The sequence below is a fragment of the Schistocerca gregaria genome, chromosome 5 (genome assembly GCF_023897955.1).
Source record: "Schistocerca gregaria isolate iqSchGreg1 chromosome 5, iqSchGreg1.2, whole genome shotgun sequence".
NCBI classification, from domain to species: domain Eukaryota; kingdom Metazoa; phylum Arthropoda; class Insecta; order Orthoptera; family Acrididae; genus Schistocerca; species Schistocerca gregaria.
In genome coordinates this window covers 254,634,967-254,662,394 of record NC_064924.1, presented here as the reverse complement: position 1 = coordinate 254,662,394, position 27,428 = coordinate 254,634,967, and the positions used below count along the sequence as shown (strand labels likewise).

The 27,428-nt window shown below is 42.9% G+C and overlaps 1 protein-coding gene across 3 annotated transcripts in view; it reads left to right on the top strand.

Moving 5' to 3' along the window:
• The first annotated feature begins 8,422 nt into the window (after nucleotides 1-8,422).
• LOC126272635 (uncharacterized) overlaps nucleotides 8,423-27,428 on the top strand; it is a 48,711-nt gene continuing 29,705 nt past the window's right edge. Inside the window, exons 1-3 of one of the 3 annotated variants that reach the window (XM_049975609.1) lie at nucleotides 8,457-8,809; nucleotides 13,074-13,568; nucleotides 13,682-13,814. In XM_049975609.1, coding sequence (XP_049831566.1) covers nucleotides 8,731-8,809; nucleotides 13,074-13,568; nucleotides 13,682-13,716 — 609 coding nt within the window. In that variant the 5' untranslated portion in view covers nucleotides 8,457-8,730 and the 3' untranslated portion in view covers nucleotides 13,717-13,814. Of the gene's footprint in view, nucleotides 8,810-13,073; nucleotides 13,849-27,428 lie in introns of those variants that run through there. The other 2 variants (XM_049975608.1, XM_049975610.1) reach the window with 2 other exon arrangements.

Sequence of the window (27,428 nt, the reverse complement as noted above, 5' to 3'; positions counted from 1 at the left end):
AAATGGAAGATAACATTCCGGTCAGCAGACAATCGTGCCAAAAATGACATCAGGTCACCTACGAAATGAGGTAGTGTCTGCCGGGTAGTCCCACATCCACAATCGCTGTGTACACAGACACAATGGTGCAATATGGCACACGGAAGATGGGTACCATGCTCTCTCCAGTGGGGGTGGGGGTGGGGGGACTATAGAAAGAATGGAAGCAGGACAGTCGCAAACTGATGTGGCCAATGGCTTAGTGTGAAGCGTTCTGTTGTTTCTCAGGTGAGACGACAATCTATAAAGGCCGAATCTGTGTCCTGAAGATTAGGGCAGGTGTGACTTCAGAAGAGAGGACCATAATTTGGCTATAAGGATACGACAGTACCACTTTAGTACCGCAGGGCAATTGGCATGTGAGCTCGCAACATGCACTGAACACGTTGTATGGAGGCAAATGGATAGTAGATGGCTACAGCAGAATGGCCTTTATTGTTGGAGACCTGTTGTATGTCTATCTCTCACGCATCTGCACAAAAGGGAACGCCTAGAGTGGAGTGATCAACATGCCCCCTGGGCGGTCGAGCAGTGGACCAATGTTGCTCATCTGTATGAGACCCAATTTAGTCTGGAGAGTGATTCTCGATGGATTCACATTTGTGCCCAAATATTGTGGAAAGAGACTGATGTCGAGACGTATCCCTAATGGTGTGGGCAGGGATTATGTTCAGCTATCGAACCCCTATTCATGAAATTGTACGGGTGAATCGGCAAGGTTTAACTGGTGTCAGGTATAGTGAAGAGTTATTGGGACCTCATTTGCGGTTGTTGCGAGGTACTGTGCGCCCAGATTTCGTAATGATGGACGAATACTCGATCACATGGAGCACACGTGGTTGATGTTTTCTTGTGTTGTGGGAGATGCCAAGAGTGAATTTTGTGACGACTGGGCCAAATGGAAATGGTATATTTCTATGGTGCTGCGTTCATATGGACTAGAAGATATTATTAACGGTATACGTGCACGTGTAGAGTTGCCACAAGATGCGACAAGTGCACAAAAAGAAGCGTATGTGGAATGGCACAAGGACGACGCAAAGGCAGCAAGTCTTATAGCAAGTGCACTAAGTAAACCTGTTGCAGAACTTGTTTTAACGTGCAAGAATGCTAAATAAATCTGGGACAAATTACGCACCCGATTTGAACGTAGCAGTAGTCAACGTTTGAATATGTTGATTGAAACATTTTTCCATGTTAAACGTGATGAAACTGAAGATATTAGTGCACATGTGGCCAAACTGCAAAAGTTATCTGTGGACCTGAACGATGAATTAGCAAAACATGAAGAAAATAAGCTATCTGAAAGAATCTTACATGGTCGAATTTTGTATACACTGGGAAAAAACTACGACAATTTTAAGGATATCTGGGATACGATACCAACAGAAAAGCAAAGCTTGAATTTATTGACTGAAAAACTGTGTACTATTGAACTGCGTGAACAAGACATTAATGGAAGTGAAGCTTTTGTCGTTTCTAAAACAATAAAACGGCAAACAAGTAATCAGCAAGTAAAGATGACGAAGTCACAATTAAAACAGAAGTTTCCGTGTAATATATGCAAACAATTAGGCCACTGGGCAGCATAGTGCCCACAGAACACTCGTGACAGCAATAAAAGAAAAGAGAAGAAGCGAGGAACTGAACACGCGGCATTTACTTCATACGCTATGGGTTTGTGTACCAGTAATCACAGTGACCCAAATAAATGGTATTGCGACAGTGGCGCTACAAATCATATCACTCCCAACAAACAGTATTTTGTTTCGTATAGTGAATCCTCAAGTAATTTCATTGGGAAAACAAGATATCAAAATGTGTGCATACGGTCAAGAAACAGTTTACATCCAAATTCGACGAAACAATAAATGGTACAATGCTAGAATGGACAATGTTTTGTATGTCCCTGATGCAAGTGCTAATCTGTTCTCTGTGAGAGCCATTGCCTGCAGAGGCTACAGTACCAATTTTAGTTATAATAATGCCTGTGTTCGAAAACAAGTCAGTGGCAATATTGTTATGACAGGTTATGGGAAAAATGGACTTTATGTGTTGAACTTGATGACTTCATGCGAAACATTGCTAGTGTACCATGAAAGATTTGGTCATCAAAATAAACAACATGTGAAGAATATTTTAAAAGGAATGAACATTAATGTGAAAGATGCCAAGAGTGAATTTTGTGACTGCGGTGCGGTTGGAAAGATGCATAGGCTGCCATTCAAAACACGAACAATACACTCTACCAGTATTGGTGAATTAATCCACGCAGATGTCAATGGACCAATGAGCACGAAATCATTTGGAGGTAAATTATTATGTATGTTTCAAAGGCGATTTTAGTAAATTTCGTCGAATTTTCTTTTTAAGACACAAAAGTGAAGTGTGTACTGTGCTTAAGAAGTTTTTAAATGAAGCACGAACTAACGGACATGTTGTCAAACAATTTAGATGTGATGGTGGCAAAGAATTTAACAATAAGAATGTCAGTGAACTACTTGCAGACAGGGAAATAGAGCTACTGATTCCTCCTCCTTACACTCCTGAACAAAATGGTGTGGCTGAACGGGAAAATAGGACCATTGTTGAAGCTGCCTGGTCAATGCTAAATCCCAGTAAATTACCTAAAGGGTTGTGGGCAGAGGCATGTAACACAGCAGTCTGCCTAATAAATCGTACTGGAAAATCTCCAGTTGCAAATAACACCCCTTATGAACTGTGGTTTAATCGACCAGTAGGACGACGTGATCATCCCAGAATTTTTGGCACTGGCTGCTAAATTCACATTAACAAACAATTCCGTTCCAAGTTTGATGATAAGGCAGTTTTTGAACGACTTGTTGGATATGTTAAGGACAGGTTTAGAGTTTGGATTCCATCTAAAAGAAAAGTGGTGTTGAGTCACGATGTGAAATTTAAGCCAGAAATTGTTTGTGATTTACTTAGTGATCACATTGAATTTGAAGTCCCTCAGGAAGAATTTAATGATACGAATTCATCTAAAGATGACCAACGTAAATCTCCTAGACTGTACACTTCTGGAGGAAGTCAAACTCAAGAAAAAATTGGCACTCTCGATTCTAGAGAAAATCAAGAGTCGAATGAATCTGATGAATTAACAGAATTTCTAAAAGCAGAAGCTGCTGAATCTTCTAATGAAGAGAAAGAGAAGAATAAAAGACAACGAAGAAAACCAACCTGGATGGAAAGTGGTGAATTTTGTATGGCAACAAAAGTTGATGCACTTGAATACAAAGATGCAAACTGTTTTTCAGAAGTATTGCAGTCAAACGAGAAGGAAGAATGGATGCAAGCTATTAGTGAAGAACTTCAATCACTAAAGAAAAACAATACCTGGGTACTGGTTGACTGTCCGAAGAAAGCCAAAGTATTGCAAAACCACTGGGTTCTACGGCGAAAGGTCGCAGTCAATGGAGGAACTCGCTTTAAAGCCAGATTGGTTGCAAAAGGCTGTATTCAGAAAGCAGGAATTGATTATGACGACGCCTTTAACCCTGTGGCACGTTATGACACCATACGAACTCTGTTGGCTGTAGCTGCATCAAAGAAAATGCTGCTAGAACAATTCGATGTAAAGAAAGGTTTTTTGAATGGAATACTTGAAGATGAAGTATATATGGAACAACCAGAAGGTTTCGAAGATGGTACAGGCCTAGTATGTCTCTTAAAAAAGAAGTCTTTATGGGTTGAAGCAAGCGCCACGTTGCTGGAACAAACGTTTTGTTGAGTTCATGAAGAAAGCTGGTTTTTCAAACAGTGATGCAGACCCATGCCTATTTTATCGTAGACAAAATGGAAATAGTCTTTATGTGGCAATCTACGTTGATGATGGCCTGATTGTCGGCAGTAACAAGAAAGAAATTGCTGTTTTTATGGATGTTTTACAACATGAATTCGAAATAACAACTGGCAGTCTTGACAATTTTCCTGGCATAAAAATACAGCAATATGAAGATTGAGCAATAATGATAAGTCAAGAGAAGTATACAGAAGAAATTCTGCAAAGATTTCGAATGGCAGAATGCAATACAATCTCAACTCCTATTGGACGTGTGGACAATAATCAAAACAAAGAAGTTTTTGTCATCTGTACCCTACCGTGAAGCAACTGGTTGTCTCATGTACCTTTCAACAGTAACTCGTCCAGACATCACTTTTGCAGTCAATAAAGCTGCTCGAGCTATAGAGAAACCAACCACTAAAGACTGGAATAGAGTAAAGCGCATTTTCCGGTATTTGAAAAGGACCTTAAATTTTGGAATTGTATCTAACTCTTTAAATATTAACGCTGATGCAGATTTAGCAGGTGATAACCGGACAAGGCGCCCAACAACTGGAATTGCAGTGTCATGGACAAGTCAGCTGCAGAAAGTAGTGGCCACATCCACAACCGAAGCGGAAATAATTGCAGCTAGGGAAGGAGCGAAAGAGTTCGTTTGGTTACGTCGTCTGCTATCAGAATTAGTGGAAATGTCGGGGCAGCCTCCAGTTCTTTACATTGACAATGCTAGTGCAATGAAGTTGGCAAAAAATACAGAATATCATCAACGTTCTAAACATATAGAGGTCCGACATTTCTATGATCGTGAAAGATATCTGAACGGTGAGATTTTCTTGGAGCAAATTGATGGACACAACAAGTTGGCAGATATTTTGACGAAACCCCTTGAACGAGTTCGATTTAATTTTCTATTATCTTGGAAACGGAAGATGACATGGCCTGCTCGCTCTCCCAGTTTGAATCCCTTAGATCATGTCTAGGATACACTTGCATCACGTCAGCATCAACCAACCACTCTCCAAGACTGCGAGCAGCTCTGCAAGAAGAATGGGCGTTATTGGCCCCAACATGAGACTGATGACACCATTCACAGTATACCCATTAATTGTCAGGCCTGTATTGCTGCCAGAGGGGGGGGGCATCCCATTGTTGTTGTTGTTGTCTTCAGTCCTGAGACTGGTTTGATGCAGCTCTCCATGTTACTCTATCCTGTGCAAGCTGCTTCATCTCCCAGTACCTACTGCAACCTACATCCTTCTGAATCTGCTTAGTGTACTCATCTCTCGGTCTCCCTCTACGATTTTTACCCTCCACGCTGCCCTCCAATGCTAAATTTGTGATCCCTTGATGCCTCAAAACATGTCCTACCAACCGATCCCTTCTTCTAGTCAAGTTGTGCCACAGACTTCTCTTCTCCCCAATCCTATTCAATACCTCCTCATTAGTTACGTGCTCTATCCACCTTATCTTCAGTATTCTTCTGTAGCACCACATTTCGAAAGCTTCTATTCTCTTCTTGTCCAAACTAGTTATCGTCCATCTTTCACTTCCATACATGGCTACACTCCAAACAAATACTTTCAGAAACGACTTCCTGATACATAAATCTATATTCGACGTTAACAAACTTCTCTTCTTCAGAAACACTTTCCTTGCCATTGCCAGTCTACATTTTATATCCTCTCTACTTCGACCATCATCAGTTATTTTACTTCCTAAATAGCAAAACTCCTTTACTACTTTCAGTGTCTCATTTCCTAATCTAATTCCCTCAGCATCACCCGATTTAATTCGACTACATTCCATTATCCTCGTTTTGCTTTTGTTAATGTTCATCTTATATCCTCCTTTCAAGACACTGTCCATTCCGTTCAACTGCTCTTCCAAGTCCTTTGCCGTCTCTGACAGAATTACAATGTCATCGGCGAACCTCAAAGTTTTTACTTCGTCTCCATGAATTTTAATACCTACTGCAAATTTTTCTTTTGTTTCCTTTACTGCTTGCTCAATATACAGATTGAATAACATCGGGGAGAGGCTACAACCCTGTCTCACTCCTTTCCCAACCACTGCTTCCCTTTCATGCCCCTCGACTCTTATGACTGCCATCTAGTTTCTGTACAAATTATAAATAGCCTTTCGCTCCCTGTATTTTACCCCTGCCACCTTTAGAATTTGAAAAAGAGTGTTCCAGTCAACATTATCAAAAGCTTTCTCTAAGTCTACAAATGCTAGAAACGTAGGTTTGCCTTTTCTTAATCTTTCTTCTAAGATAAGTCGTAAGGTCAGTATTGCCTCACGTGTTCCAACATTTCGACGGAATCCAAACTGATCCTCCCCGAGGTCTGCATCTACCAGTTTTTCCATTCGTCTGTAAAGAATTCGCGTTAGTATTTTGCAGCCATGGCTTATTAAACTGATAGTTCGGTAATTTTCACATCTGTCAGCACCTGCTTTCTTTGGGATTGGAATTATTATATTCTTCTTGAAGTCTGAGGGTATTTCGCCTGTCTCATACATCTTGCTCAACAGCTGGTAGAGTTTTGTCAGGACTGGTTGTCCCAAGACCGTCAGTAGTTCTAATGGAATGTTGTCTACTCCGGGGGCCTTGTTTCGACTCAGGTCTTTCAGTGCTCTGTCAAACTCTTCACGCAGTATCGTATCTCCCATTTCGTCTTCATCTACATCCTCTTCCATTTCCATAATATTGTCCTCAAGTACATCGCCCTTGTATAAACCTTCTATATACTCCTTCCACCTTTCTGCCTTCCCTTCTTTACTTAGAACTGGGCTGCCATCTGAGCTCTTGATATTCATACACGTGGTTCTCTTCTCTCCAAAGGTCTCTTTAATTTTCCTGTAGGCAGTATCTATCTTACCCCTAGTGAGATAAGCTTCTACATCCTTACATTTGTCCTCTAGCCATCCCTGTTTAGCCATTTTGCACTTCCTGTCGATCTCATTTTTGAGACGTTTGTATTCCCTTTTGCCTGCTTCATTTACTGCATTTTTATATTTTCTCCTTTCATCAATTAAATTCAATATTTCTTCTGTTACCCAAGGATTTCTAGCAGCCCTTGTCTTTGTACCTACTTTATCCTCTGCTGCCTTCACTACTACATCCCTCAGAGCTACCCATTCTTCTTCTACTGTATTTCTTTCCCCTATTCCTCTCAATTGTTCCCTTATGCTCTCCCTGAAACTCTGTACAACCTCTGGTTCTTTCGGTTTATCCAGGTCCCATCTCCTTAATTTCCCACATTTTTGCAGTTTCTTCAGTTTTAATCTACAGGTCATAACCAACAGATTGTGGTCAGAGTCCACATCTGCCCCTGGAAATGTCTTACAACTTAAAACCTGGTTCCTAAATCTCTGTCTTACCATTATATAATCTATCTGATACCTTTTAGTATCTCCAGGGTTCTTCCACGTATACAACCTTCTTTCATGATTCTTAAACCAAGTGTTAGCTATGATTAAGTTGTGCTCTGTGCAAAATTCTACTAGGCGGCTTCCTCTTTCATTTCTTAGCCCCAATCCATATTCACCTACTATGTTTCCTTCTCTCCCTTTTCCTACACTCGAATTCCAGTCACCCATTACTATTAAATTTTCGTCTCCCTTCACTATCTGAATAATTTCTTTTATTTCATCGTACATTTCTTCAATTTCTTCATCATCTGCAGAGCTAGTTGGCATATAAACTTGTACTACTGTGGTAGGTGTGGGCTTCGTATCTATCTTGGCCACAATAATGCGTTCACTATGCTGTTTGTAGTAGCTTACCCGCATTCCTATTTTCCTATTCATTATTAAACCTACTCCTGCATTACCCCTATTTGATTTTGTGTTTATAACCCTGTAGTCACCTGACCAGAAGTCTTGTTCCTCCTGCCACTGAACTTCACTAATTCCCACTATATCTAACTTTAACCTATCCATTTCCCTTTTTAAATTTTCTAACCTACCTGCCCGATTAAGGGATCTGACTTTCCACGCTCCGATCCGTAGAACGCCAGTTTTCTTTCTCCTGATAACGACATCCTCCTGAGTAGTCCCCGCCCGGAGATCCGAATGGGGGACTATTTTACCTCCGGAATATTTTACCCAAGAGGATGCCATCATCATTTAATCATACAGTAAAGCTGCATGTCCTCAGGAAAAATTACGGCTGTAGTTTCCCGTTGCTTTCAGCCGTTCGCAGTACCAGCACAGCAAGGCCGTTTTGGTTAATGTTGCAAGGCCAGATCAGTCAATCATCCAGACTGTTGCCCCTGCAACTACTGAAAAGGCTGCTGCCCCTCTTCAGGAACCACACGTTTGTCTGGCCTCTCAACAGATACCCCTCCGTTGTGGTTGCACCTACGGTACCGCCATCTGTATCGCTGAGGCAGGCAAGCCTCCCCACCAACGGCAAGGTCCATGGTTCATGGGGTGGGGGCATCCCATACTGAGGACATTACTGAGGACATTAACCAGTTGTCGGATGTGTATGCAAATCCCTTAAGTTGGAAAAAACGAAGAACATTTTTGTCTACCGCTATGCATGTTGCAGTAGTTTACCTTCTGAATTCTTTGCATTGTTTCTACTTTACTGTCACCTCACCTGTTTATACCGTTTTGTGGCGAGATAAAAGCAACCTTGCAAAATTTCCTTTTGCTGCTTTAATTTTGGACAGCATTGTATTTGCGCAGACGAGTCTGTCCATATGGATCCGCTCGTATACAGTTTCGTGTGTGGAGAGTGTCAGCATTGCTATCTCTTGTAGTTTACAGAAAGTGCTGTGCTTTTGAAAGGGGCGACCTTGGAAAAGTTGCTGTCATTTGCGAAGGAGTGTGGTGCGGAAGGGAAAGTTAAGATCACATGACAACACATTTAGGGAAGAATGATTTCTTCAAAATATCTGTTTTACGGTTGTACAACAACGTCAGTACGGCTACATTCAATTGTTAGGAGTAATTCAGGTAAGTAGGAGATAAACAGTGTGGCGTTACAGCAGTAACGTATCTTAGGTTTGAAGCAAATACCCTTAGAATGGTGTGTCTACCCGTATCGCTGAAAGCAGTACAATAAAACCAAATAAAGTATAAGATTAATTGTATATACTTGGTTGCATGAGCTCAGTTGCCCTTCCGACATAGTGCAATATCACCGTTTTACTGCTGTTGTGATGGTCGCATCTGTCTCAACATGACTGAACCCGCACTGCTTGTAGTTCGGAGATTGTAACCTAAAGCATAATTTCTCTGTAATTCCTTTGACGTACCTACAGTTTTCTGCATTTTTTAACTAGGAAATTGTGCTTTACATGTGGGCTGTAACGCTTGCGAATCTCTTATTTTTTTCTTAGCAAGTTTTCATCATGCCTATTTTCGTACGTTTAGTGCCCCCACAGTTGAAAGCTACACAGTGAAACAGTTCGATGAGCATTACTTTGGACGAATAATTTGTTGCTTATGAATGCCCAGATACGTCACTGCAACAACTGAAACTAACGATTGTGCACTGAACATGAAAAGGCAGAAATGTGTCAAGTGCTAAAGTGCTGTGTGTTGTCATACAGTTCTATTGTATGTCTTAAATGTAAACAGCTTAAACAAGGCAGAATGAGATTTTCACACTGCAGTGGAGTGTGCGCTGATATGAAACTTCCTGGCAGATTTCAGGAGTGCTAGTTCTGCAAGGTTCGCAGGAGAGCTTCTGTAAAGTTTGGAAGGTAGGAGATGAGGTACTGGCAGAAGTAAAGCTGTGAGGACGGGGCGTAAGTCGTGCTTTGGTAGCTCAGTCGGTAGAGCGCTTGCCTGTGAAAGGCAAAGGTCCCGAGTTTGAGTCTCGGTCCGGCACCCAGTTTTAATCTGCCGGGAAGTTTCAGCGTAAACAAGCTCTTTATTGTAAATGTAATCTGCAAAGAAACAGAAAACATCCAAATTCCACATAACACCTTCAATTTATTTTTTTCCTGTGTGTTTTTTCCCCCCCCTCGATATACTTACCCCCTAGCTATGCATAGCACAATGCTAACACCTCTTCCTCTTTCTGTGTTCAACACCTCACTCGTTATGGAGGGATGCTGACTCAGTTTTTCAGTATAGCAAGTGGGAAGTTGTGGTACAGAAAGTGGTCCAGAGACCACCAGTGTGTGTGTGTGTGTGTGTGTGTGTGTGTGTGTGTGTGTGTGTGTGTGTGTAGTGTTATGAAACAATGTGTGTATAGTATGTGCAGTGACTGATAGTGAGATATGAGTGAACATTGTAGCATTACGTTATTTAATAAGTTATTTGCAAAAAAACGTATTGTATACCAGGAGTAAATCTAAAGATATCCCTGTCCAGAAATCTGTAAATATATGTGTATACGAATTAGCTTGCTTTAAATTGGTATAAAATCGTAAATTCTGTGACATCTCCTTTATCCTTGTAAAAAGAGATCTACGGATGAATAAAGCTGCTGCTGCTGCTACTATACACTTTTAAAATTTAAACTAGTCCTCCCATTATAATTTTTATTGTTTGTATATGTTGCATGTGTATAAAATGCCCTGAAATAACTTTTTGGCATTCTGTCATTGTAATATGTTAGCTAGTAATAAGAAAAATGTTAAATATCAAGTGAATTTTGTAAATGAAGAAGGTAGGCATCAGGCTGTGTTGCAGTTCAATTTGTCAAAACATTTTCTTCATATTCACATTTATTGGCTATGGTGACACAAACAGATAGGCCCATGGTGACATGCAGTGCCAACTGAATGCTGTCATGTTTCCCCTGTTTGGTCATTGAAGGGTGATATGGATAGCAGTCTAGTCAAGGTTAGATTTTTTGAAACTAGGGCTACTGCCTCTCCTCAAAGTAACTCTTCAACTGTCCCCGGAGTCTTAGTGCTCTCTTTTCCAGTGTTGCCACCAAGAAAAATCTTTGGGTAGTACAGAGAAATAAGACTTAAGATGGCACTGGGCTCATGTCAAAGACAAGTGTGGTTCAATCCTCACTCATTCACCCATATTTCGATTTTACCTTGTTTCCCTATTTAAGACAAACATTGGTTAGGAGGTGGAGAGATTCCTTCCTTTGTCCATTCTGAGCAATCGCGTTACTGTTAATGGAACTTACAATCCCAATCTTCTTTTGGGACTATTTGTTCTGCTATTTCGCTGTGTATTTGCAGATTCGTGACCTGTTGGGCCTATTGGCTTGTCTGTGCACTATAATGCCAGTTACTTTACCACACTGTAATCAGAGATTTAGGAGTTGCATTTACTGTTGTGTCGAACTGTTGGAGGGTTTCTGAAAGTTACTGTTTTTGGACCAGTTCTGCAGTAGTATCACAAACATTTTTGAAGTACTGTTTGCCAAGATAGTGGATGAATACTGGTGTCAGGCAGTTTCCTTCACAATTAAAAGGATCACCATTTGTTACTGTTACCGTGTACAAAAAGTTGATGGCTACAGCCATACTAGTTTAAATTATAAACCTGGCAGCAGCATTCCATGAAATGAAAGATATCCATTTGGTGCAAAACCAAGTCCTGCTGTGTGCAGTAGTCCATGACACATCAGGTACTTCAAGCAAAAAGCCATGGATGAGGCTGGCCTCCCAGATCGACTGGTGTCTTGTGTCGAATCACGAGGAGCTCGGAACTTGGCACACCATTCCAAAACAGCTTTTACGACAGTCATGCTGTCCCGTACAGTCATAATCACATAATGGATTTCTTATTTTTGTTTGTGTTTAGGCAATCAAGAAAAGAATAACAGCATATTGGTCCTTTTTGGTAATAACATTGCCATAGTTCACATTTCCGCATTTACCCACACACATTGGAAAGACACAAATGCCACCCTTGCCTATATGTTGGTGCTTATACAGCTGCATCAGAGTCATGCTACATTGTATGTACACTGCAACAACGCCCTGCAATATTAAAAAATAAATAAAAAAAATTAAAAAAAATAGATAATAGACTTCCGCGATTAGTCGTCCTTTTTAAATTTTATTGGCAGATCTAGATTTCAGCCAGAAACAAGCCATTCTCAATTGCATTGCATTGGGAATGGCTAGCTTCTAGCTGAAATCTAGATCTTCCAATAAAATTTAGCTGCAATCTATTATTTACAAGTCAATATAAGTCACTGCGTGCAACAGCCTTCTGAATGGAAGGTTACCCCAATAAATTTTTTTGATCGCCATTTATACCATTTCTGTTCCTGTTTCCTGATACTACCACCCCCCACCCCGCCCCCTGCCCGTGCTATTAATTCTCAATGTGGATCTGTGCGTTGCTTTATCTGCCACCATAGCTGAGGTTGCTAACACATGCTTGTGTGGTAGCACTCGACTCGGAGATAAGCTGGTTCGAATACTGGTGGTGGATGAAATTTCCAGTGCCAATATTTGGCCAGCAAGGGGAGTAGATGTGGTGTCATAAAGTTTCTGATTACCAGTCTTTGCACCAATGTCCTGTATTAAATTCCAAATGTCTCTGCTCATGAAGTGAAGGTATGTGACCTGTTGATATTGATCTGTCTGTCTGGATGGGGACAGGAAGCTCGGTGGCTCCTTTGGTGCTATTTGAGAGGAGTAGGCTATGTGACAGCACTGTGTTTCACCCTCTCCCTTCTTTCATCATCCACCACCACTGTACATTAAGTCCATGTCTTGTCAGTCAGTTTGTAAACCTTTCTTTTTACACATTCTGAAGCTTAGACATGAAAAGCATACTGAGTTAAATAGTCAGCTTGAATCCATGTCATCCACATATTGCTTGTCCAACATGCGTGCACTGATGAAAATGTTCTCTCTACTATGTCTTGTGTACTTCTGTTTGATGACATCATTGCCTCCTCCTCCTCCCCCCCCCCCCCCCCCCCACCTCACCACTCTCCCAGGCTTGTGCACAAAGTATTTAGGATGTGTGAGTAATAGGAATGATTACCAAATAGGTAACTAGCCAGTAATGTCGGACATCATGCCCTAGTGCCACCCCATATATACCATTCTCTTTGTTGAGAAGCTGATTTCTGCAGAGGAGATTGATAGACCCGAGGAAGAATTGCAGTTCGCCAGATAAATTAATCACTGTCTCAAACATGTATTCAGTTGCTTAGTTGGAATGAAACTGTGCTTTGCATTAGACTATGAATTAATGTATTTCTTTTGGGGAGTTTCTTTATTATTTAACTGTTGTTGTGACATTTGACTGTTATTTCTTAACATAATTTCTTTTTCTTAAGGTGGTAACTGGTTCAGTGGTAGAAACAAGCAAGCACCTGTTGTGACAACAAGAGAGGGTGCCGCACCACTACACAAGTCAACAATCACACAATATCCGGCAGCAGCACCACTCCCGCTGCCTACTAATGTTGAAGAGTTTGAAGCTGCTGAAAAAGCTTGCTTCTCGCCAGAGAGATCAAGAGATATATCTGGACCAGTAATAAGTGCAAAAGCTGTTTCCATTGACTGGCAAGAGAGAGGCTGTGGGAAAACGGAAAATGCTTCTGATCCACATGTGGCAAGCTACGACTGCAGAGGTGCTGTTTCTTTGAGTTCCGTAATGCAAACGAATGTCCCACAGCCATTCTCATCACAAGGCAAAAGCACTTACCTCAACATGCCTGGTGGCCAGTGGGGCCAGAGTGATAAATATGTAGCCGAAGAGCTGAGAAATTCCCACTTTTCAAATTCGGCTGCTGAAGCCCATGAGAAATTTGAAAAAAATAAGAGATCAGGTATTTTAGCACTTAACTGTTTTGACAGATTAAATTCCAGGAATAATGCTTTGCCAGTAAATGTAACTCTAAAAAAAAGCCTAAGCACTCGGTGTCAGTATATAATTCCTCAGGTCAGCTTTGTGCCCACAAGATACTGCAGCACTAACGATGCAAACAAGCCCCTCTCTCAAAAACAAAAGCTAAAGCAAGCTGTGAAAGATTATGGTGCAACTGTGATTGTCTTCCACATTGGTATATCATTAATATCTTTAGGGGGATTCTATCTAGCTGTATCAAGGTATGTTCGCCCACTCATCAACCACTGTTGTGTAATTATTGTTAATCATACTGGTTGTGAACATACAGTAATGTTGTATTAACACAAATCTTTGCATGACTGTGTTTGCACTTGGCTGGGAATCTGAGAATATTTCCTTCTAACAGATGGCTGTAACTTTGACAACCATTAACTCAAGAAGTGAAGGTGTAATGCACACAAAATGTTAGTGCACTCATATTTGTTGATAAATGTGTTAGAACTCATTGGGCTTCTGGAAATCATTTTATTTTAAAAATTGTTTCAGAAGCATGTTCTGTTCTTACGTGCTCTGTTGCGCAGATGTGAAAGCACTAGCAAAGTTTGTGTGAATACATAATAGCTTCTAACAGCACGTTGTTATGAACAACATATACTAATGTACTCTTATAAGGATTTAAATTTCTCACAATAATTGTTTTTATGCATAATTATCAGACCTCATATTTTATATTCCTCTTTGTAATGAGTTATTTATGACTTTTAACATCTTCCATTAACTTCCTGTCCAAGAATGTTCCACAGTGTGGATATTAATCTAAAGTTTTGATAAAGCAAGGATAGCAGAAGAGCCACTTTGCTTCCTGAGTTCGTGAATTGAAACATGTCAGATAAATTAAATGTTTAATTGATGAGTGAATGAATTTCAGAAATGATTATACCGTATTGGCTCAAAAATAAGCTGTGCCCTGAATTTTGAGAGGTGGGGAGGTGTTCAGTGGAGAAAAATTTGTCACATTAACCATTTACAAAAATATTCGCAAGTGGACACTCTTAATCTCATTTTCTGTTTTATGTAGATAAAGTACAAAGAAATAACAGCCTGTTAATCAGTATTCATTCATGTCATTCCTAACTTTACAACTGGAATTTGTTTAGAATGTATACGCCCTGGGACAACCAGGAAATCTGGGAATTATTTCATGTGAAAAAAAAAAAAAAAAACAGAAATTTTTTAGAATATTGGGAATTTTTCATTATTTTAGCTTTCATTTAGTTTTTGGAATGTTGACTGGTAAGTAGTGATACTTGAACAAAGAATTTTATTTTATTGTAGCCAATTACGGCAGAATAATACTGCAGCAGTAAAACATAGACAGGAGAATAACACCAAAAGAACTATAGGCGCAGAGAAAATGTGCCATGTTCAACAAAACACAGTGCACACACAAAAACACAGTGCACACACAAGTGTCTACAGACAGCAAAATACATCAAAGGCTTTATGACAAAGACTATGTTTTACGAGGTCTTGTAAACTCCTTTCAATGAATCTAACGTAATAACTGTTTACATTTCTAGTAGGGCACGGGGTAATATTGCGAATGGTAGTTTGAGAAGCATTACTTCCAAAGTAAATTTCCTTTTACACAAGGTGTGTTATGTTACATATGAGAGTGCAATGAATTTCTTAAATCACAGACTGTTTGACTCTCATTCAAAACTTAACATTTTGAGAACTAGCCACTTGGAAAAAAATTTGGTACCAGAAGACCAGCCATTTATGCCATTATTTGCAATTTTATTTGCACATTCGGGTTTGGTATATCTCAAAGGGTAACACATGCTAAAAAATATGAAGGTTCATGGTTAGTTTTTCATATTTATATTAGTTCTTTCACATATCACAAATTGTGCAATAATGGTGGCAAAGGTATTATGCAAGGCGAGTTCTTTTGCAGTTTCACACATAACTTGCTTTTCTATGTAATAGTCAAAGTGTTCTGGCATGCAGCGAGATATGTTGGAATGAGAGCAATACTAATTTGCTTCTTTTATCATTGTTTTGCCAGTGAATTGTCTCATCTTATCCAAATTATGCTCTGAATATCTGCTGTCATCGACTAGCAAGATCACGTGGCATGAGCTATGGTAGGCTGACAAAAACATGTTGTATAGTGCAATCTCTGTTTCAGTGCATTGGAAGTTGCTATGCTACATTTGACAGAATTAATATTTATACTTTTGTAATATGAAAATATGAAGCATACATGTTCCTATGCATAAAAGATACTGCCAAAACATTTTTTGTAAAGTGCTGGGAAGTTCTATACCAATGTATAAGACCTTTACCATTCAAAGGATTGATAAGCTCACTTAACACTAGAAAAATGTATTTTCATTTTGGGTATAGCGAATTTTTGACAAGGAAAAAGTGTATTTTTAACCAGGAAATCTGGGAATTTTTTAAATTCTTGTCCTTTCCTCCCAAACTGTGAAGTCCTGACCATCATCCAGGACACTGGACATGCAGCTTTGCTTGAGGTTTTTGATGATAGACTCTGGCGATATTATGCACCATGAAATCATTGATTATTTCATAATCTTGCTTGGAGGAGTGAGTGTGTGATCCACTTCTAAAAGCCAATTGGACTAGTGTTTCCTGAGACAGTCTGTAAATGGTTTGATATGATGCTACGCATCTGTTTTATGAAGTTGCCCCTTTAAATATAATGAAAAGTCAGTCTGCCTTCATTGCAGCAATTTTATTCTTTACTTTAGTTCTGAAGTCACCTTTAAAGGTATCCAACACTACCATAGCTCCGTCTGTGTAAATTTTTGGCACCGTATGGAGTTTCATCCACCTTCTCTATGTCTAAGCGCTGTTGACCTTCCATTCATGGATGTTGCAGTGTCGCCAGATTCGTGGGACTTATGTTTGACAGAAAACTGTGCTGGTCTTCCCATGTTTCATATCTTTTGGCTTGCTGTCTGCAATCCCTCAACACCCTCCATGTTCTGAGTGGTATCTCCTTGGGAGCAAACAAAGTGGTGGTCCTCCGCCTATATCACGTTTTAGTTTGCTCGAAATTGGACTATGGAAGCATAGTTTACTCCTTTGTATGGCCATCTATCCTTCGGCGTCTAGATTCTGTCCACCACCATGAATTGCGTTTGGTGCCTGGAGCTTTTTTACTAGTCCTGTGGAGAGTCTTTACACTGAGACTGATGAACCTTGCTGTCCAATCGGCAAGCTGTCCTTCTGAGTTGTTACACTAGTCATCTGTCTTCCATGCCTGCTCATCTGACCCAAGTCCCCCTTTTTTTTAAAAAAAAAAAAAAGAAAAAAGCTATGCAGGCAGCCCTTCCTCTCTACTACTGCCCAGAGTCTGTTTCCATCAACTGCTACATTAACATTCCTTCCAATTTCCTAAAACTTTCTTGACAAATGGGGGTACAAGGTCACCTTGGCTTTGCCCCTGGACCTGCCTTCTCTGTGACCTTGGTCAGCTTTCCAAGGATAGTAGTCCCCAACTCCTCCCTCCTATAGTTTATCATTGGGCATTTGCTCCTCTATGTGCTCAAATGGAGGATGCCACATTTATTTACAGAGATGGCTCCAAGACCACCTTTGGTGTTGGGAGTGCCTATATTATTATCACCACCACTGTTAGATTTCGGCTTCCCGACTAGTGTTCAGTTTTTACTGCGGAGCTTTACACCGTTCTCCAGGCTTTACAATACATCCGTCACCATCAGTGGAGACAGTATATTACATGCTTGGATTCGCTCAGCTCTTTTCTCAACCTCCAAGCTTTATCCCATCCACCATCTGGTCCACCGGATTCAGGACTGCCTCCACATGCTTCTCTTGGGGGCATCTCTGTGGCATTCCTCTGGATCCCAAGGCATGCTGGTAAATGCAGAAATGAGGTAGTCAATATAGCGGCAATGGCTGCTGTCTCTCTTCCTCGGCCCACTGTTCACATGGTTCCCTTTCCTGATCTACAGAGCATTTTATGTCATGTCATATTTGAGTATTTATTTTATGTTGATGTCTATACAACTTGACATAACAGATTTTCCCCTCAAATAAATATTGGAGAGTGAAGAAAGAATGACAGCCAGATTCCTTACATAATGCAGAGTAGTATCCCAGAACCTGATCTATGTTGCAATCATCATGAAAGAACTAAGTAGTTTCTCTGTTAGGCTCTGCTAAAATTCTGAGTAGCATCTTCTTCGAAGAGTAGCCTTGGTAAAGAAATGATGTAAAAATCCATCTTGTGGTGTCAGGGGATAGAATATACCTGTGGCAGTTCCTTGCCTGTCCTAAGAGGTGACTTGAGTCTTATATCTAGTCAGACTTTTACATTGGTGACTTGGTTATTACTACAACACTTGTCAGTTCTAGCTCATTTCGCAACCTTTCTCTTAAACTTGTTGACATACTTGTGGTCCCCTTTTAGGGTTGACCTTCACTTCCTAAATTTCTCAGAAGTGCAGATCATTTGGGGAAGGTTGCAGTATGTGATGCATAGCCTATCTAATGTGTGCTATGATCTTCTCTGTCAACTATTAAGAGTGGATTTACTTTTGCGCCCAAAATCCATTGCGATAGCCAATCCATCATAGAGATGTCATCACGTACCTTCGTGGTCATATCGGTGGAAAAAGCAGGGATTGCACTGCTGATGCCTGAGCCATGACCTTCCCAAGTATATCTGTCCAATCTGGGCCACTAGAGTTCGAGGCAATGACTGCCACACCAGGTAGCCTTTGCTATGGCGCAGTGGTGCCTGTGGGGAAAAGCCTCCAATTGAAGTGAGTGGTGTCAAGGGGGATGATCCACAATGAAACAAGTGAAACTCACTCGTACTGAAGGTCATGCCAACACAGCCATCTCATCAGAAAGAAATCAAGATTTTAATGCAGAGGCTTACAACCATGTGGCATTTCAGTCTTTAGCCATGTCAAGGGCTGAGTTAGGCAAAGAGAAATGGAGGTGGACAGTTTGCCCAGTCCTGGTGTGCTCCAGAACTGACAGAGGATCTTACGCAACAACAAAGCCACTTTCTTGAGTTGCGAAAGTATTAATGGTAGATTTGTAGAAGAAACTGAGAAATTGATCTCTGTTTATTACTGTTAATTACTGACTAATCAGAGGCATTTCATTCCGGTGACATGCTCAAAGATGGAAAAAGTTCCATCACACCTCATAACAAATTCAAAAGGATTTGAGGTGTCTTCTTCCAGTGGGACCTTACAGACAGATACACTGTGCTGTAACCTAGAGAAGCATGGAATACATATTGCTTATCACATTCAGAAAGTATCTAAATATTGTAAGGTTGAAAATGAAGCTTCCACCCTAGACCCCTCAGGGGCTCAGCATTCGCTTGAGTATGGGCTTGGTGACCTCGGGGTTCCTGAGCTCAGGACTGGTAAGTGCCATCAGCCCTCTTGTCACTGTAAGCTCTTGAGTTTGCTTCAGCGACCACCATACCGCCCAGCAGTGGAATGTTGAATGTTTCGTAGATGGGAGGTCTTGGCTTCACCAACTGGACTGTTAAAAAAATCTCGTCCTCAAGGTGTGCTACTTGCTGACGGAGTGAATGGCTGTTGAGGTGAAACAGTCTCTAGCGGGCAACCTCTGGGGCACCTGCCACCCCCTAGTTGTATAAGGCTTCCTCAGGCAAGCAGGGCTCTGCCTGGGTCAACGGTTGTTTCTCTAGTGTCTCGTGGAATCCCTATGGAACGATCTCATCAAACTACTACTACTACAAATAGGACGAGCATGCTGTCAGGTCGTACCTACACCCACTCCTCAAAGAGATCTTGGCTGGTCAGTTCTTGCAAAAAGAAGTCTCAGAATCATAGTAATAGGGTATTAGTGTGCCATAACACTTTCATTGTAATCAAGCAAACAGGGGGATCCTTTGAGAAGATCTCCCCTTTCTATATTCACAAAACATTGGAAGGTATTGCTGCATCTCTAAAAAGTGTCAAACGGCTTCATAATGGAACACTTCTAGTTGAAACTGCTAATTCAAATCGTATATCTAAGCTTCTGGGATGTAATACCTTACGTGACTAACAAGTTGATGCTGAGTTGCATAACACCCTTAACTTTAGTAAAGGCATGGTTACCTGCTCCAGTATAATGGAGGTGGACCCCGTGGAGTTAGGTGAAGCATGGAAAAATATGGGCATCACTGAAGTGCTGAGCTATTTGAGGAAAGCCAGTGGCAAATTGGAAAAATCGGCAACACTTAGTCTAACGTTTAGTACTCCAGAATTACCTGAACATGTTTAGTACTCCAGAATTACCTGAACATATCCTTGCAGGCTATATCCGTCTTAAGGTTCACCCATTTGTTTCTAACCCATTGCGATTCAACAAGTGTCAAAGATTTGACCATACCGCAATGGGATGTAATGGGAAGGCTACATCTGGCAATTGTGGATGCTCAGATCATGAATCAGGCAATTCTTGTACACTTCCTCCAAAATGTCTAAACTGCTCGGGGGATCACCCAGTGTGGAGCGGAAAGCGTGATGTTTACAACGAGGAAAGGAAAATTCAGGAGTTGAAAGTAAAGAGATGCAAACCCTATGGTGAAGCTAAAAATAGCTTTCAAAGCTATGCAACCACTGGCTTGTAATACTTCTTTTGCATCACCCCTTAAGACGCCAGTTGCTAAGTGTGATGCCTCCACACAAACTCAGACCAGAGATTCAAGTACAAGTACTTGCACTTGTCATTGTATCTGTGGGAGAAACGCTTCACTTGAAACTGAAGTTGTTCAGAAGCCATCAGCAATAGGCTTACCACCTAAGACACATTCCACTATTCAACATCAGAAGCCAACTAAGCCATCTCTGCAACTCAGGCAACCACCTCCTCCCATTAGTAAAGAAAAAGTCCTTTGAAAAGTAGTTTTATATCCAAGAAAATGATAGTTAAACCTTCAGATCAGTGAACTCTCTCCCTTTCTGATGGGACTATGCTCTTAAGGACTTGCAAAGGGAGGAACTGGAGAGCGAGGAACCGGCTAACGTTCCCCCTGACCTCCCCAGTAAATCACCACCTGTGAGGGAGAAAGACAAAAACAACCATAGCTAACCAATGGCTTCCACAGTGTAACAGTGGAATTTGATGGATATTGCTCACATTTGGAAGAATTGCATCTACTGGTCCAGGAGAAACTGTTCTGCATCTGCTTACAAGAAACACATCTTAGTCACCTACACACCTGCATCACAGGGCTACCACACATACAAGAAGGACAATACTACTCGAGACAGGGCTAAAGGTGGATTGGCTGTTTCATTGATGACAGATGCAAGTCATCTCCTGTCCGTCTCACCGCAACCATGCAAGCAATTGCTGTGGAAGATCTCGCACCCTTTAATATCACAGTGTGTTCTTTGTAGCAGACACACTGGCAGGACTCTTCTGGGCACTCCCTCACCCATTACTCCTTGTGGAGGTCTTCAGTGCACACAATGTGCTGTGGGGCTCAGGTACCACTTGCTCCAGGGGTCAGATGATCAAGCGATTCGTCCATTCTGAGAATCTCTGCCTTCTGAGTGACACACTTTTCCACAGCTTCAGGGTCAGCCATTGACCTTTGTTTTTGTTCCCCAGATTTGCAGATTCATTTCAGTGGGTAGTGGTTCTAGATTTACGTTCTAGTGACCACTTCCCAGTGTGGATCCGTCTGCCAACTAGGACAGTAGCCGACAGAAGGCCACACAGTTGGATGATATAAAGGTCAAATTGGTTGCAGTAGAGTCGACAGGCTATTTTTGAACAAAAGGATTGTCCACAAGAGGCGGTGGCCCATATCACTTGTCAGATCCAATGGGCTGCCACAGAGTCCATCCCCAGGTTTAGTAACTACCTTAGATGACAACCTGTACCTTGGTGGAATGACGGCTGTCAATTGGTAATCAGGGTCAGATAAACAGCTCTGTGGAATTTCACTCTCCAACAACAGACAATCTTCATGCCTTCAGATCTGCAAGAGCACATGTGAGGCGACTGATAAAATAATGGAAGAGGGCTTCCTGGAGGAAATTCACTACTTCCATTAATCAGTGCACTTCCAATGCCCAAGTTGGGAATCAATAAAACAGATTTCAGGCAAGGATAGTACATGACCGCTTACAGCCTTTTCAAGTAATGGGGTTGTGGTGGACATGCCAGAAGATGTGTCTCAGGTTTTAGCTGAACACTTCTTTATTGTTACTACATTATCCAGACAAGCTCCTGCTTTTCAGGTGTTCCATAGGACTGCAGATATGAGGAAGCTCAATTTCTTCTCTCATAATGAAGAAGTCTATAACCTTCTGTTCTCCATGTAGGAACTGGAATCAGGTTTGTCTGCTCCCCCTGCGGGCCTGAGGTTTAGAACAGGCCCTTGGTGTTCATGCCTGTTGTAAGAGGCGACTAAAAGTAGTCTCACACCTTTCGGCCTTTATGTGATGGTCCCCTGTAGGGTTTGACGTCCATTTTTCAAAATTTTCCCGAAGAGTGAGCCCATTGGGGAAGGGCGCCTTACATGGAGTATCGTGTTCATCGTGCATTGAGATCGTTAGCCCACACTCATCGTGGCATTGCAGTCCTACTCATCCTCCATCTCTTGAGCGAGGACACCTTCCTGGGTGCATTTTCCTCCATCCACTATGCAGTGTCGTTTTCTGTGCCGACAAGGACCATGGAAATTTTTGCACCTCATATCCAGAATGGTAGCCAGTCTGTTGTGGTGGGGCCACCATGTACCCCGTTGGTTGAAGCCCCCTGACAACACAGGGATCACTCTGCTGATGCCTACGCCATTAACTCCCCATGTATGCCATGGAATAGATGCCTGTCGCCCTGGGGAGTAGGGACTCCCGGCAATGGCCATCCTGCCAGGTGGCTTTTGCTGAGGCTGGGTGGCACCCAAGGGGAGGGCCCCTGCTTGGAGTGGGTGGCATCAGAGCAGATGACACACTATGAAGCATAGTACATCATCTCTATCTGGTGGTCCGCTGCCAGCAGTCTCTAAGTGGGCAAAGTCTAACTTCAGTGCTAAGAAATATGACCTCATATTGTTCCTCTCCCTGGCCACACCCTGGGAGGAACGCCAGGCTAAGGATGGCAGTGAAGCTTATTCGCCCTGGTACCTCATATGTAGGAGAGTTGATGGGGAATCTTTCATCTCCATGAAGCCTCAGTGTTTTGTGGAACATTTGGAGGACAAATTTGGAGAGGTGGAGGGCTTGTCCAAAATGCGCTCTGTGTCAGTCTTGATAAAAACAGCATCCTTCGCCCAGTCATGGGCATTACTCGCTTGTGGCAAGTTGGGGATGTTTCCATTACCATCACGCCTCATAAGAGCTTAAATATGGTCCAGGGACCTTCTTTTACAGTCTGACAATGAGCTGCGCACCAATTTACGGCGGTGAGGTTTTCATTTCATCCGGCATGTCCATCGGGGTCTGAGGGATAATAAAGTTGCCACCAGTGCCTTCATCTTGGCCTTCGAGGGTGACACATTGCCCGAGAAGATCAAGGTGATAGTCTACCGCTGTGACGTCAAGCCATATATCCCTCCCCCGATACGGAGCTTTAAGTGCTGGAAGTTGGGCCATATGTCTTTCCGCTGTACTTCCAGCATCACATGTCAAGATTGTGGACGTCCATCACATCCCAATACAGAAAGAGAGGAAAATCGTGGAATGCAAGACGCTGGACCGACTGGCATACGCAGAGGGTAAGAGGAAATTTGAGCACTTACATCCTGTGGCTATGACCTCCTCTTGCACCACCGCTATGAGGACAGTTGTCACCCCATCAGTTCCTCACATTCCTGTCGCTTCAGAACCAAAAAACTACACCTGCCCCCCTTGATGGTGGGGGCACTTATCTCCCTCTTGCTCCCGCACCACCTACTTTGGGAGCAACACGCCCACCCCCAACCATGGGGGATATCAGTCCCCACTTCTGAACTGGAGAAGCGTAGGTCTTCTTTGGCTCCTCTTGCTAGGAAAGGGGTCCCTTGGGTCACTTCCTTCCCAGGTTTCTGCTAGTGGGGAAGATGACATCTGCAAGTGAGTGAAGAGCTCAAAAGCAGCTGCTCATAGGACTTCATGCTCATCCTCAGTCCCGGAGATTGAATCAGTGATGTCCTCCCAGCCAAGGAAACCCAAGGAGCAGCGAGAGAAATCAAAAAAGAAGGTCCCCAATACCAAGGGAATTGTGGTGGCACCCACACCACCACCACTACCTACAATCTATGCGTCTGCAGATGAGGTGGAATTTCTGGTGTCTGCTGAGGACCTAGATCTCGCCGGACAATCAGACACAATGGTTATAGACTGCTCAAGCAAAAAGTCTGTGGCAGCAGGTGACCCTGAGGTGTAAACTACCTCATTGAATGTTTCATGCCTTCCCAGTCTCACGATGACGTTATCCTCCAGTGGAATTGCAGTGGTTTTTTCACCGCCTGGCTGAGCTACGGCAGCTGTTAAACTTTACAGCTTTCTGCATTGCCCTCCAGGAAACCTGATTCCTGGCAATGCGAACATCTGCACTCCACAGTTATAAGGGATACTACAGAAACCATAGCTACTATAATTGAGTGTCAGATGGAGTTTGCGTTTATGTCGTAAACTCAGTCTGTAGTGAAACTGTGCCCCTTCAAACTCCTCTTGAAGCTGTGGCTGTCAGAATAAGGACGACACAGGAAATAAGTGTGCAATGTATATTTTCCTCCAGATGATGCAGTACTCCTGAATTTATTAGCTGCACTGATTGATCAACTCCTTCAACCTTTCCTACTTTTGGGTGATTTTCACACCCATAACCCTGTGTGGGGTGGCACCATGTTTACTGGCAGAGGCAGAGATGTTGAAACTTTACTGTCTCAGTTCGACCTGTGCCTTTTAAATACTGGGGCCGCCACACATTTTGGTGTGCTTCATGGTAGTTACTCGGTCATTGATTTATCAATTTGCAGCCCAGGACTTCTCTCATCTATCCACTGGAGAGCACATGACGACCTGTGTAGTAGTGACCACTTCCCCATCTTACTGTGACTGCCGCAGTGTCAGGCCCATGGACGCATGCCCAGGTGGGCTTTAAACAAGGCGGACTGGGAAACTTTCATCTCTACTGTTACCGTTGAGTCTTCCCCGACATGGTAACGTCAATGTGATGGTTGAGCAGGTGACTACAACAATCGTTTCTGTAGCAGAAAACACGACCCCTCACTCTTTAGGGTGCCCCTTGCAAAAGGCATTCCCTTGGTGGTCGCCGGAAGTCGCTGAAACAATTAAGGAGGATCAATGAGCTCTACAGCGGCATAAGGGGCACCCTTCCCTGGAGCACCTCATAGCCTTTAAGCAGCTCCGTGTTCACGTTCCCCAACTTATCAAAAGGCAGAAGCAGGAGTTTTGGGAGAGAGATGTTTTGACCATTGGGTGCCGTAGGTCACCTTCCCAAGTCTGGGCAAAGATCAAACATTTTTTCGGGTACCACACCCTAACAGGTGTTTCCAGTGTTAAAATAAATGGCATGTTATCTGCCCACGCAAATGCAGTTGCCAAGCTGTCTCAAATGGCGGCTGGAAGGGATAGTCCTCTCATTTACTATACGCCACAGTGAATCCTCCCTATAAATTCTATAACACCCCATTTACAGAGTGGGGAGCTCCTCAGTGCCCTTGCAAGTTGCCCCGACACAGCTCCTGGACCAGAGTGGATCCACAGTCAGATGATTAAACTTCTCTCATCTGACTACAAGTGACATCTCGTCGTCCTCTTGAACCAGATCTTGTGCAATGGCATCTTTCCATCCCAATGGCAGGAGAGCATCATCATTTCGGTGCTCAAACCTGGAAAAACCCACTTGATGTTGATAGCTATGAGCCTCACCAATGTTCTTTTTAAGCTGCTGGAACGTATGGTGTGTTGGTGATTGGGTTGGGTCCTGCAGTCACTTGGCCTACTGGCTTTATGCCAGGGCAGCTTCCACCAGGGTCGCTCTACCACTGATAATCTTGTGTGCCTCGAGTCTGCCATCTGAACAGCCTTTTCCAGATGCGAACACCTGGTTGATGACACCACCTGGTGGCATCATATCCTTACCACATTATACAAGTGGGGTTTCCAAGGCCTGCTTCCGATTTTTATCCATAATTTCCTATCGCTTCATACTTCTTCCCATATCCAAGTTGGTGCCTCCCATAGTTCTCCCCCCCCCCTTATCCAGGTGAATGGGTTCTTGCAGGGCTCCATAATGAGCGTGTGCCACTAATGATCTAGCAGCAGCTGTAGGGCCGTCGGTCTCTCCTTCTCTGTATGCAGACAACTTCTACATTTTGTAGTGCTCCACCAATACTCATGTTGCTGAGGGGCACCTACAGGGAGCCACACACAAGGTGCAGTCATGGGTTCTAGCCCATGGTTTCCAGTTTTTGGCCGCAAAGTCGTGTGTTATGCACTTCTGTCAGCCTTGTACTGTTCACCCAGAACCAGAACTGTACCTTAATGATGATCCACTGACTGTAGTGGAGACATATCGATTCTTAGGACTTGTTTTCTACCTCCAATTGACTTGGCTTCCTCACCTTCATCAGCTCAAGTGGAAGAGCTGGCAGCACCTCAATGGCCTCCACTGCCTGAGGAACACAAACTGGAGTGCAGATCGCTCTATGCTGCTGCAGCTCTAAGAGCCCTTGTTCAATCCCACCTTGACTATGGGAGTGTGGGCTATGATTCGGTGGCGCCCTCATCATTGCGTTTACTCGACCCAGTGCAACACTGTGGCATTTGCCTTGCTACAGGATCTTTTAGGAAGAATCCGGTAACCAGAGTCCTTGTGGAGGCTGGAGTCCCTCCATTGCAGTTTAGGCGTGCATAACTGCTGGCCAGTTACATTGCACACATTTATATTTCTTCTACGCATCTGAATCATCGTCTCCTTTTCCCACCCACGGTGGTTCATCTCCCGCATCGGCGGCCCAGGTCAGGGCTTAAAAATGCAGTTCGTGTCCGATCCCTTCTTTCCAAACTGGAGTCCTTGCCTTTACCACCTATGCTTGAGGTCTATTCATGTACACCTCCGTGGTGTACACCTAGGCTGTGGCTTCGCTTATACCTTTCACATGGCCCTAAGGACACTTCGTCTAAATTCTTGACATGTATCAAGACTACGAAGTGGTTTGCACCGGCGGCTCTATGGCTGCTGCTCACGTCGGCATCGCGGATTTCCATGGAGGACATCTTGAAAAGCATTCCTTGCCTGATGGCTTGCCCTGGGAAGTCGTTCCTTCTGTGTGCTGACTCCTTGAGCATATTACAAGCTACCAACCAGTACTACCCTTGTCATTCTTCGGTAGTGACCATCCAGGAGTCCATCTATGCCCTGGAAAGGCCCAGTCGTTCATTGGTGTTTGTCTGGACCCCAGGACACATCAGAATCCCAGGCAACAAACTTGCCAACAGGCTGGCCAAACAGGCTACGTGGAAACTGTTATGGAGATCAGCTTCTCTGCAATTGATCTGTGTTCAGTACTATACGGCAAGGTTTTGCGGCTTTGGGAGACGAAATGGCATAACCTCAGCACGCATAACAAAATGCACGCCATTAAGGAGACTATGAATGTGTGGCAGTCCTGCATGAGGGCGTCTTGCAGGGACTCTGTGGTTATCTACCAGTTCCATATTGGCCACGCTTGGGTGACACACAGCTACCTCCTGTGCCAGATGACCCACCTCAGTGTCGGTGCAGCACCCAGCTGACAGTGGCTCATATCTTCGTGAGCTGTCCTTCTTTGGCTGCCCTGCAA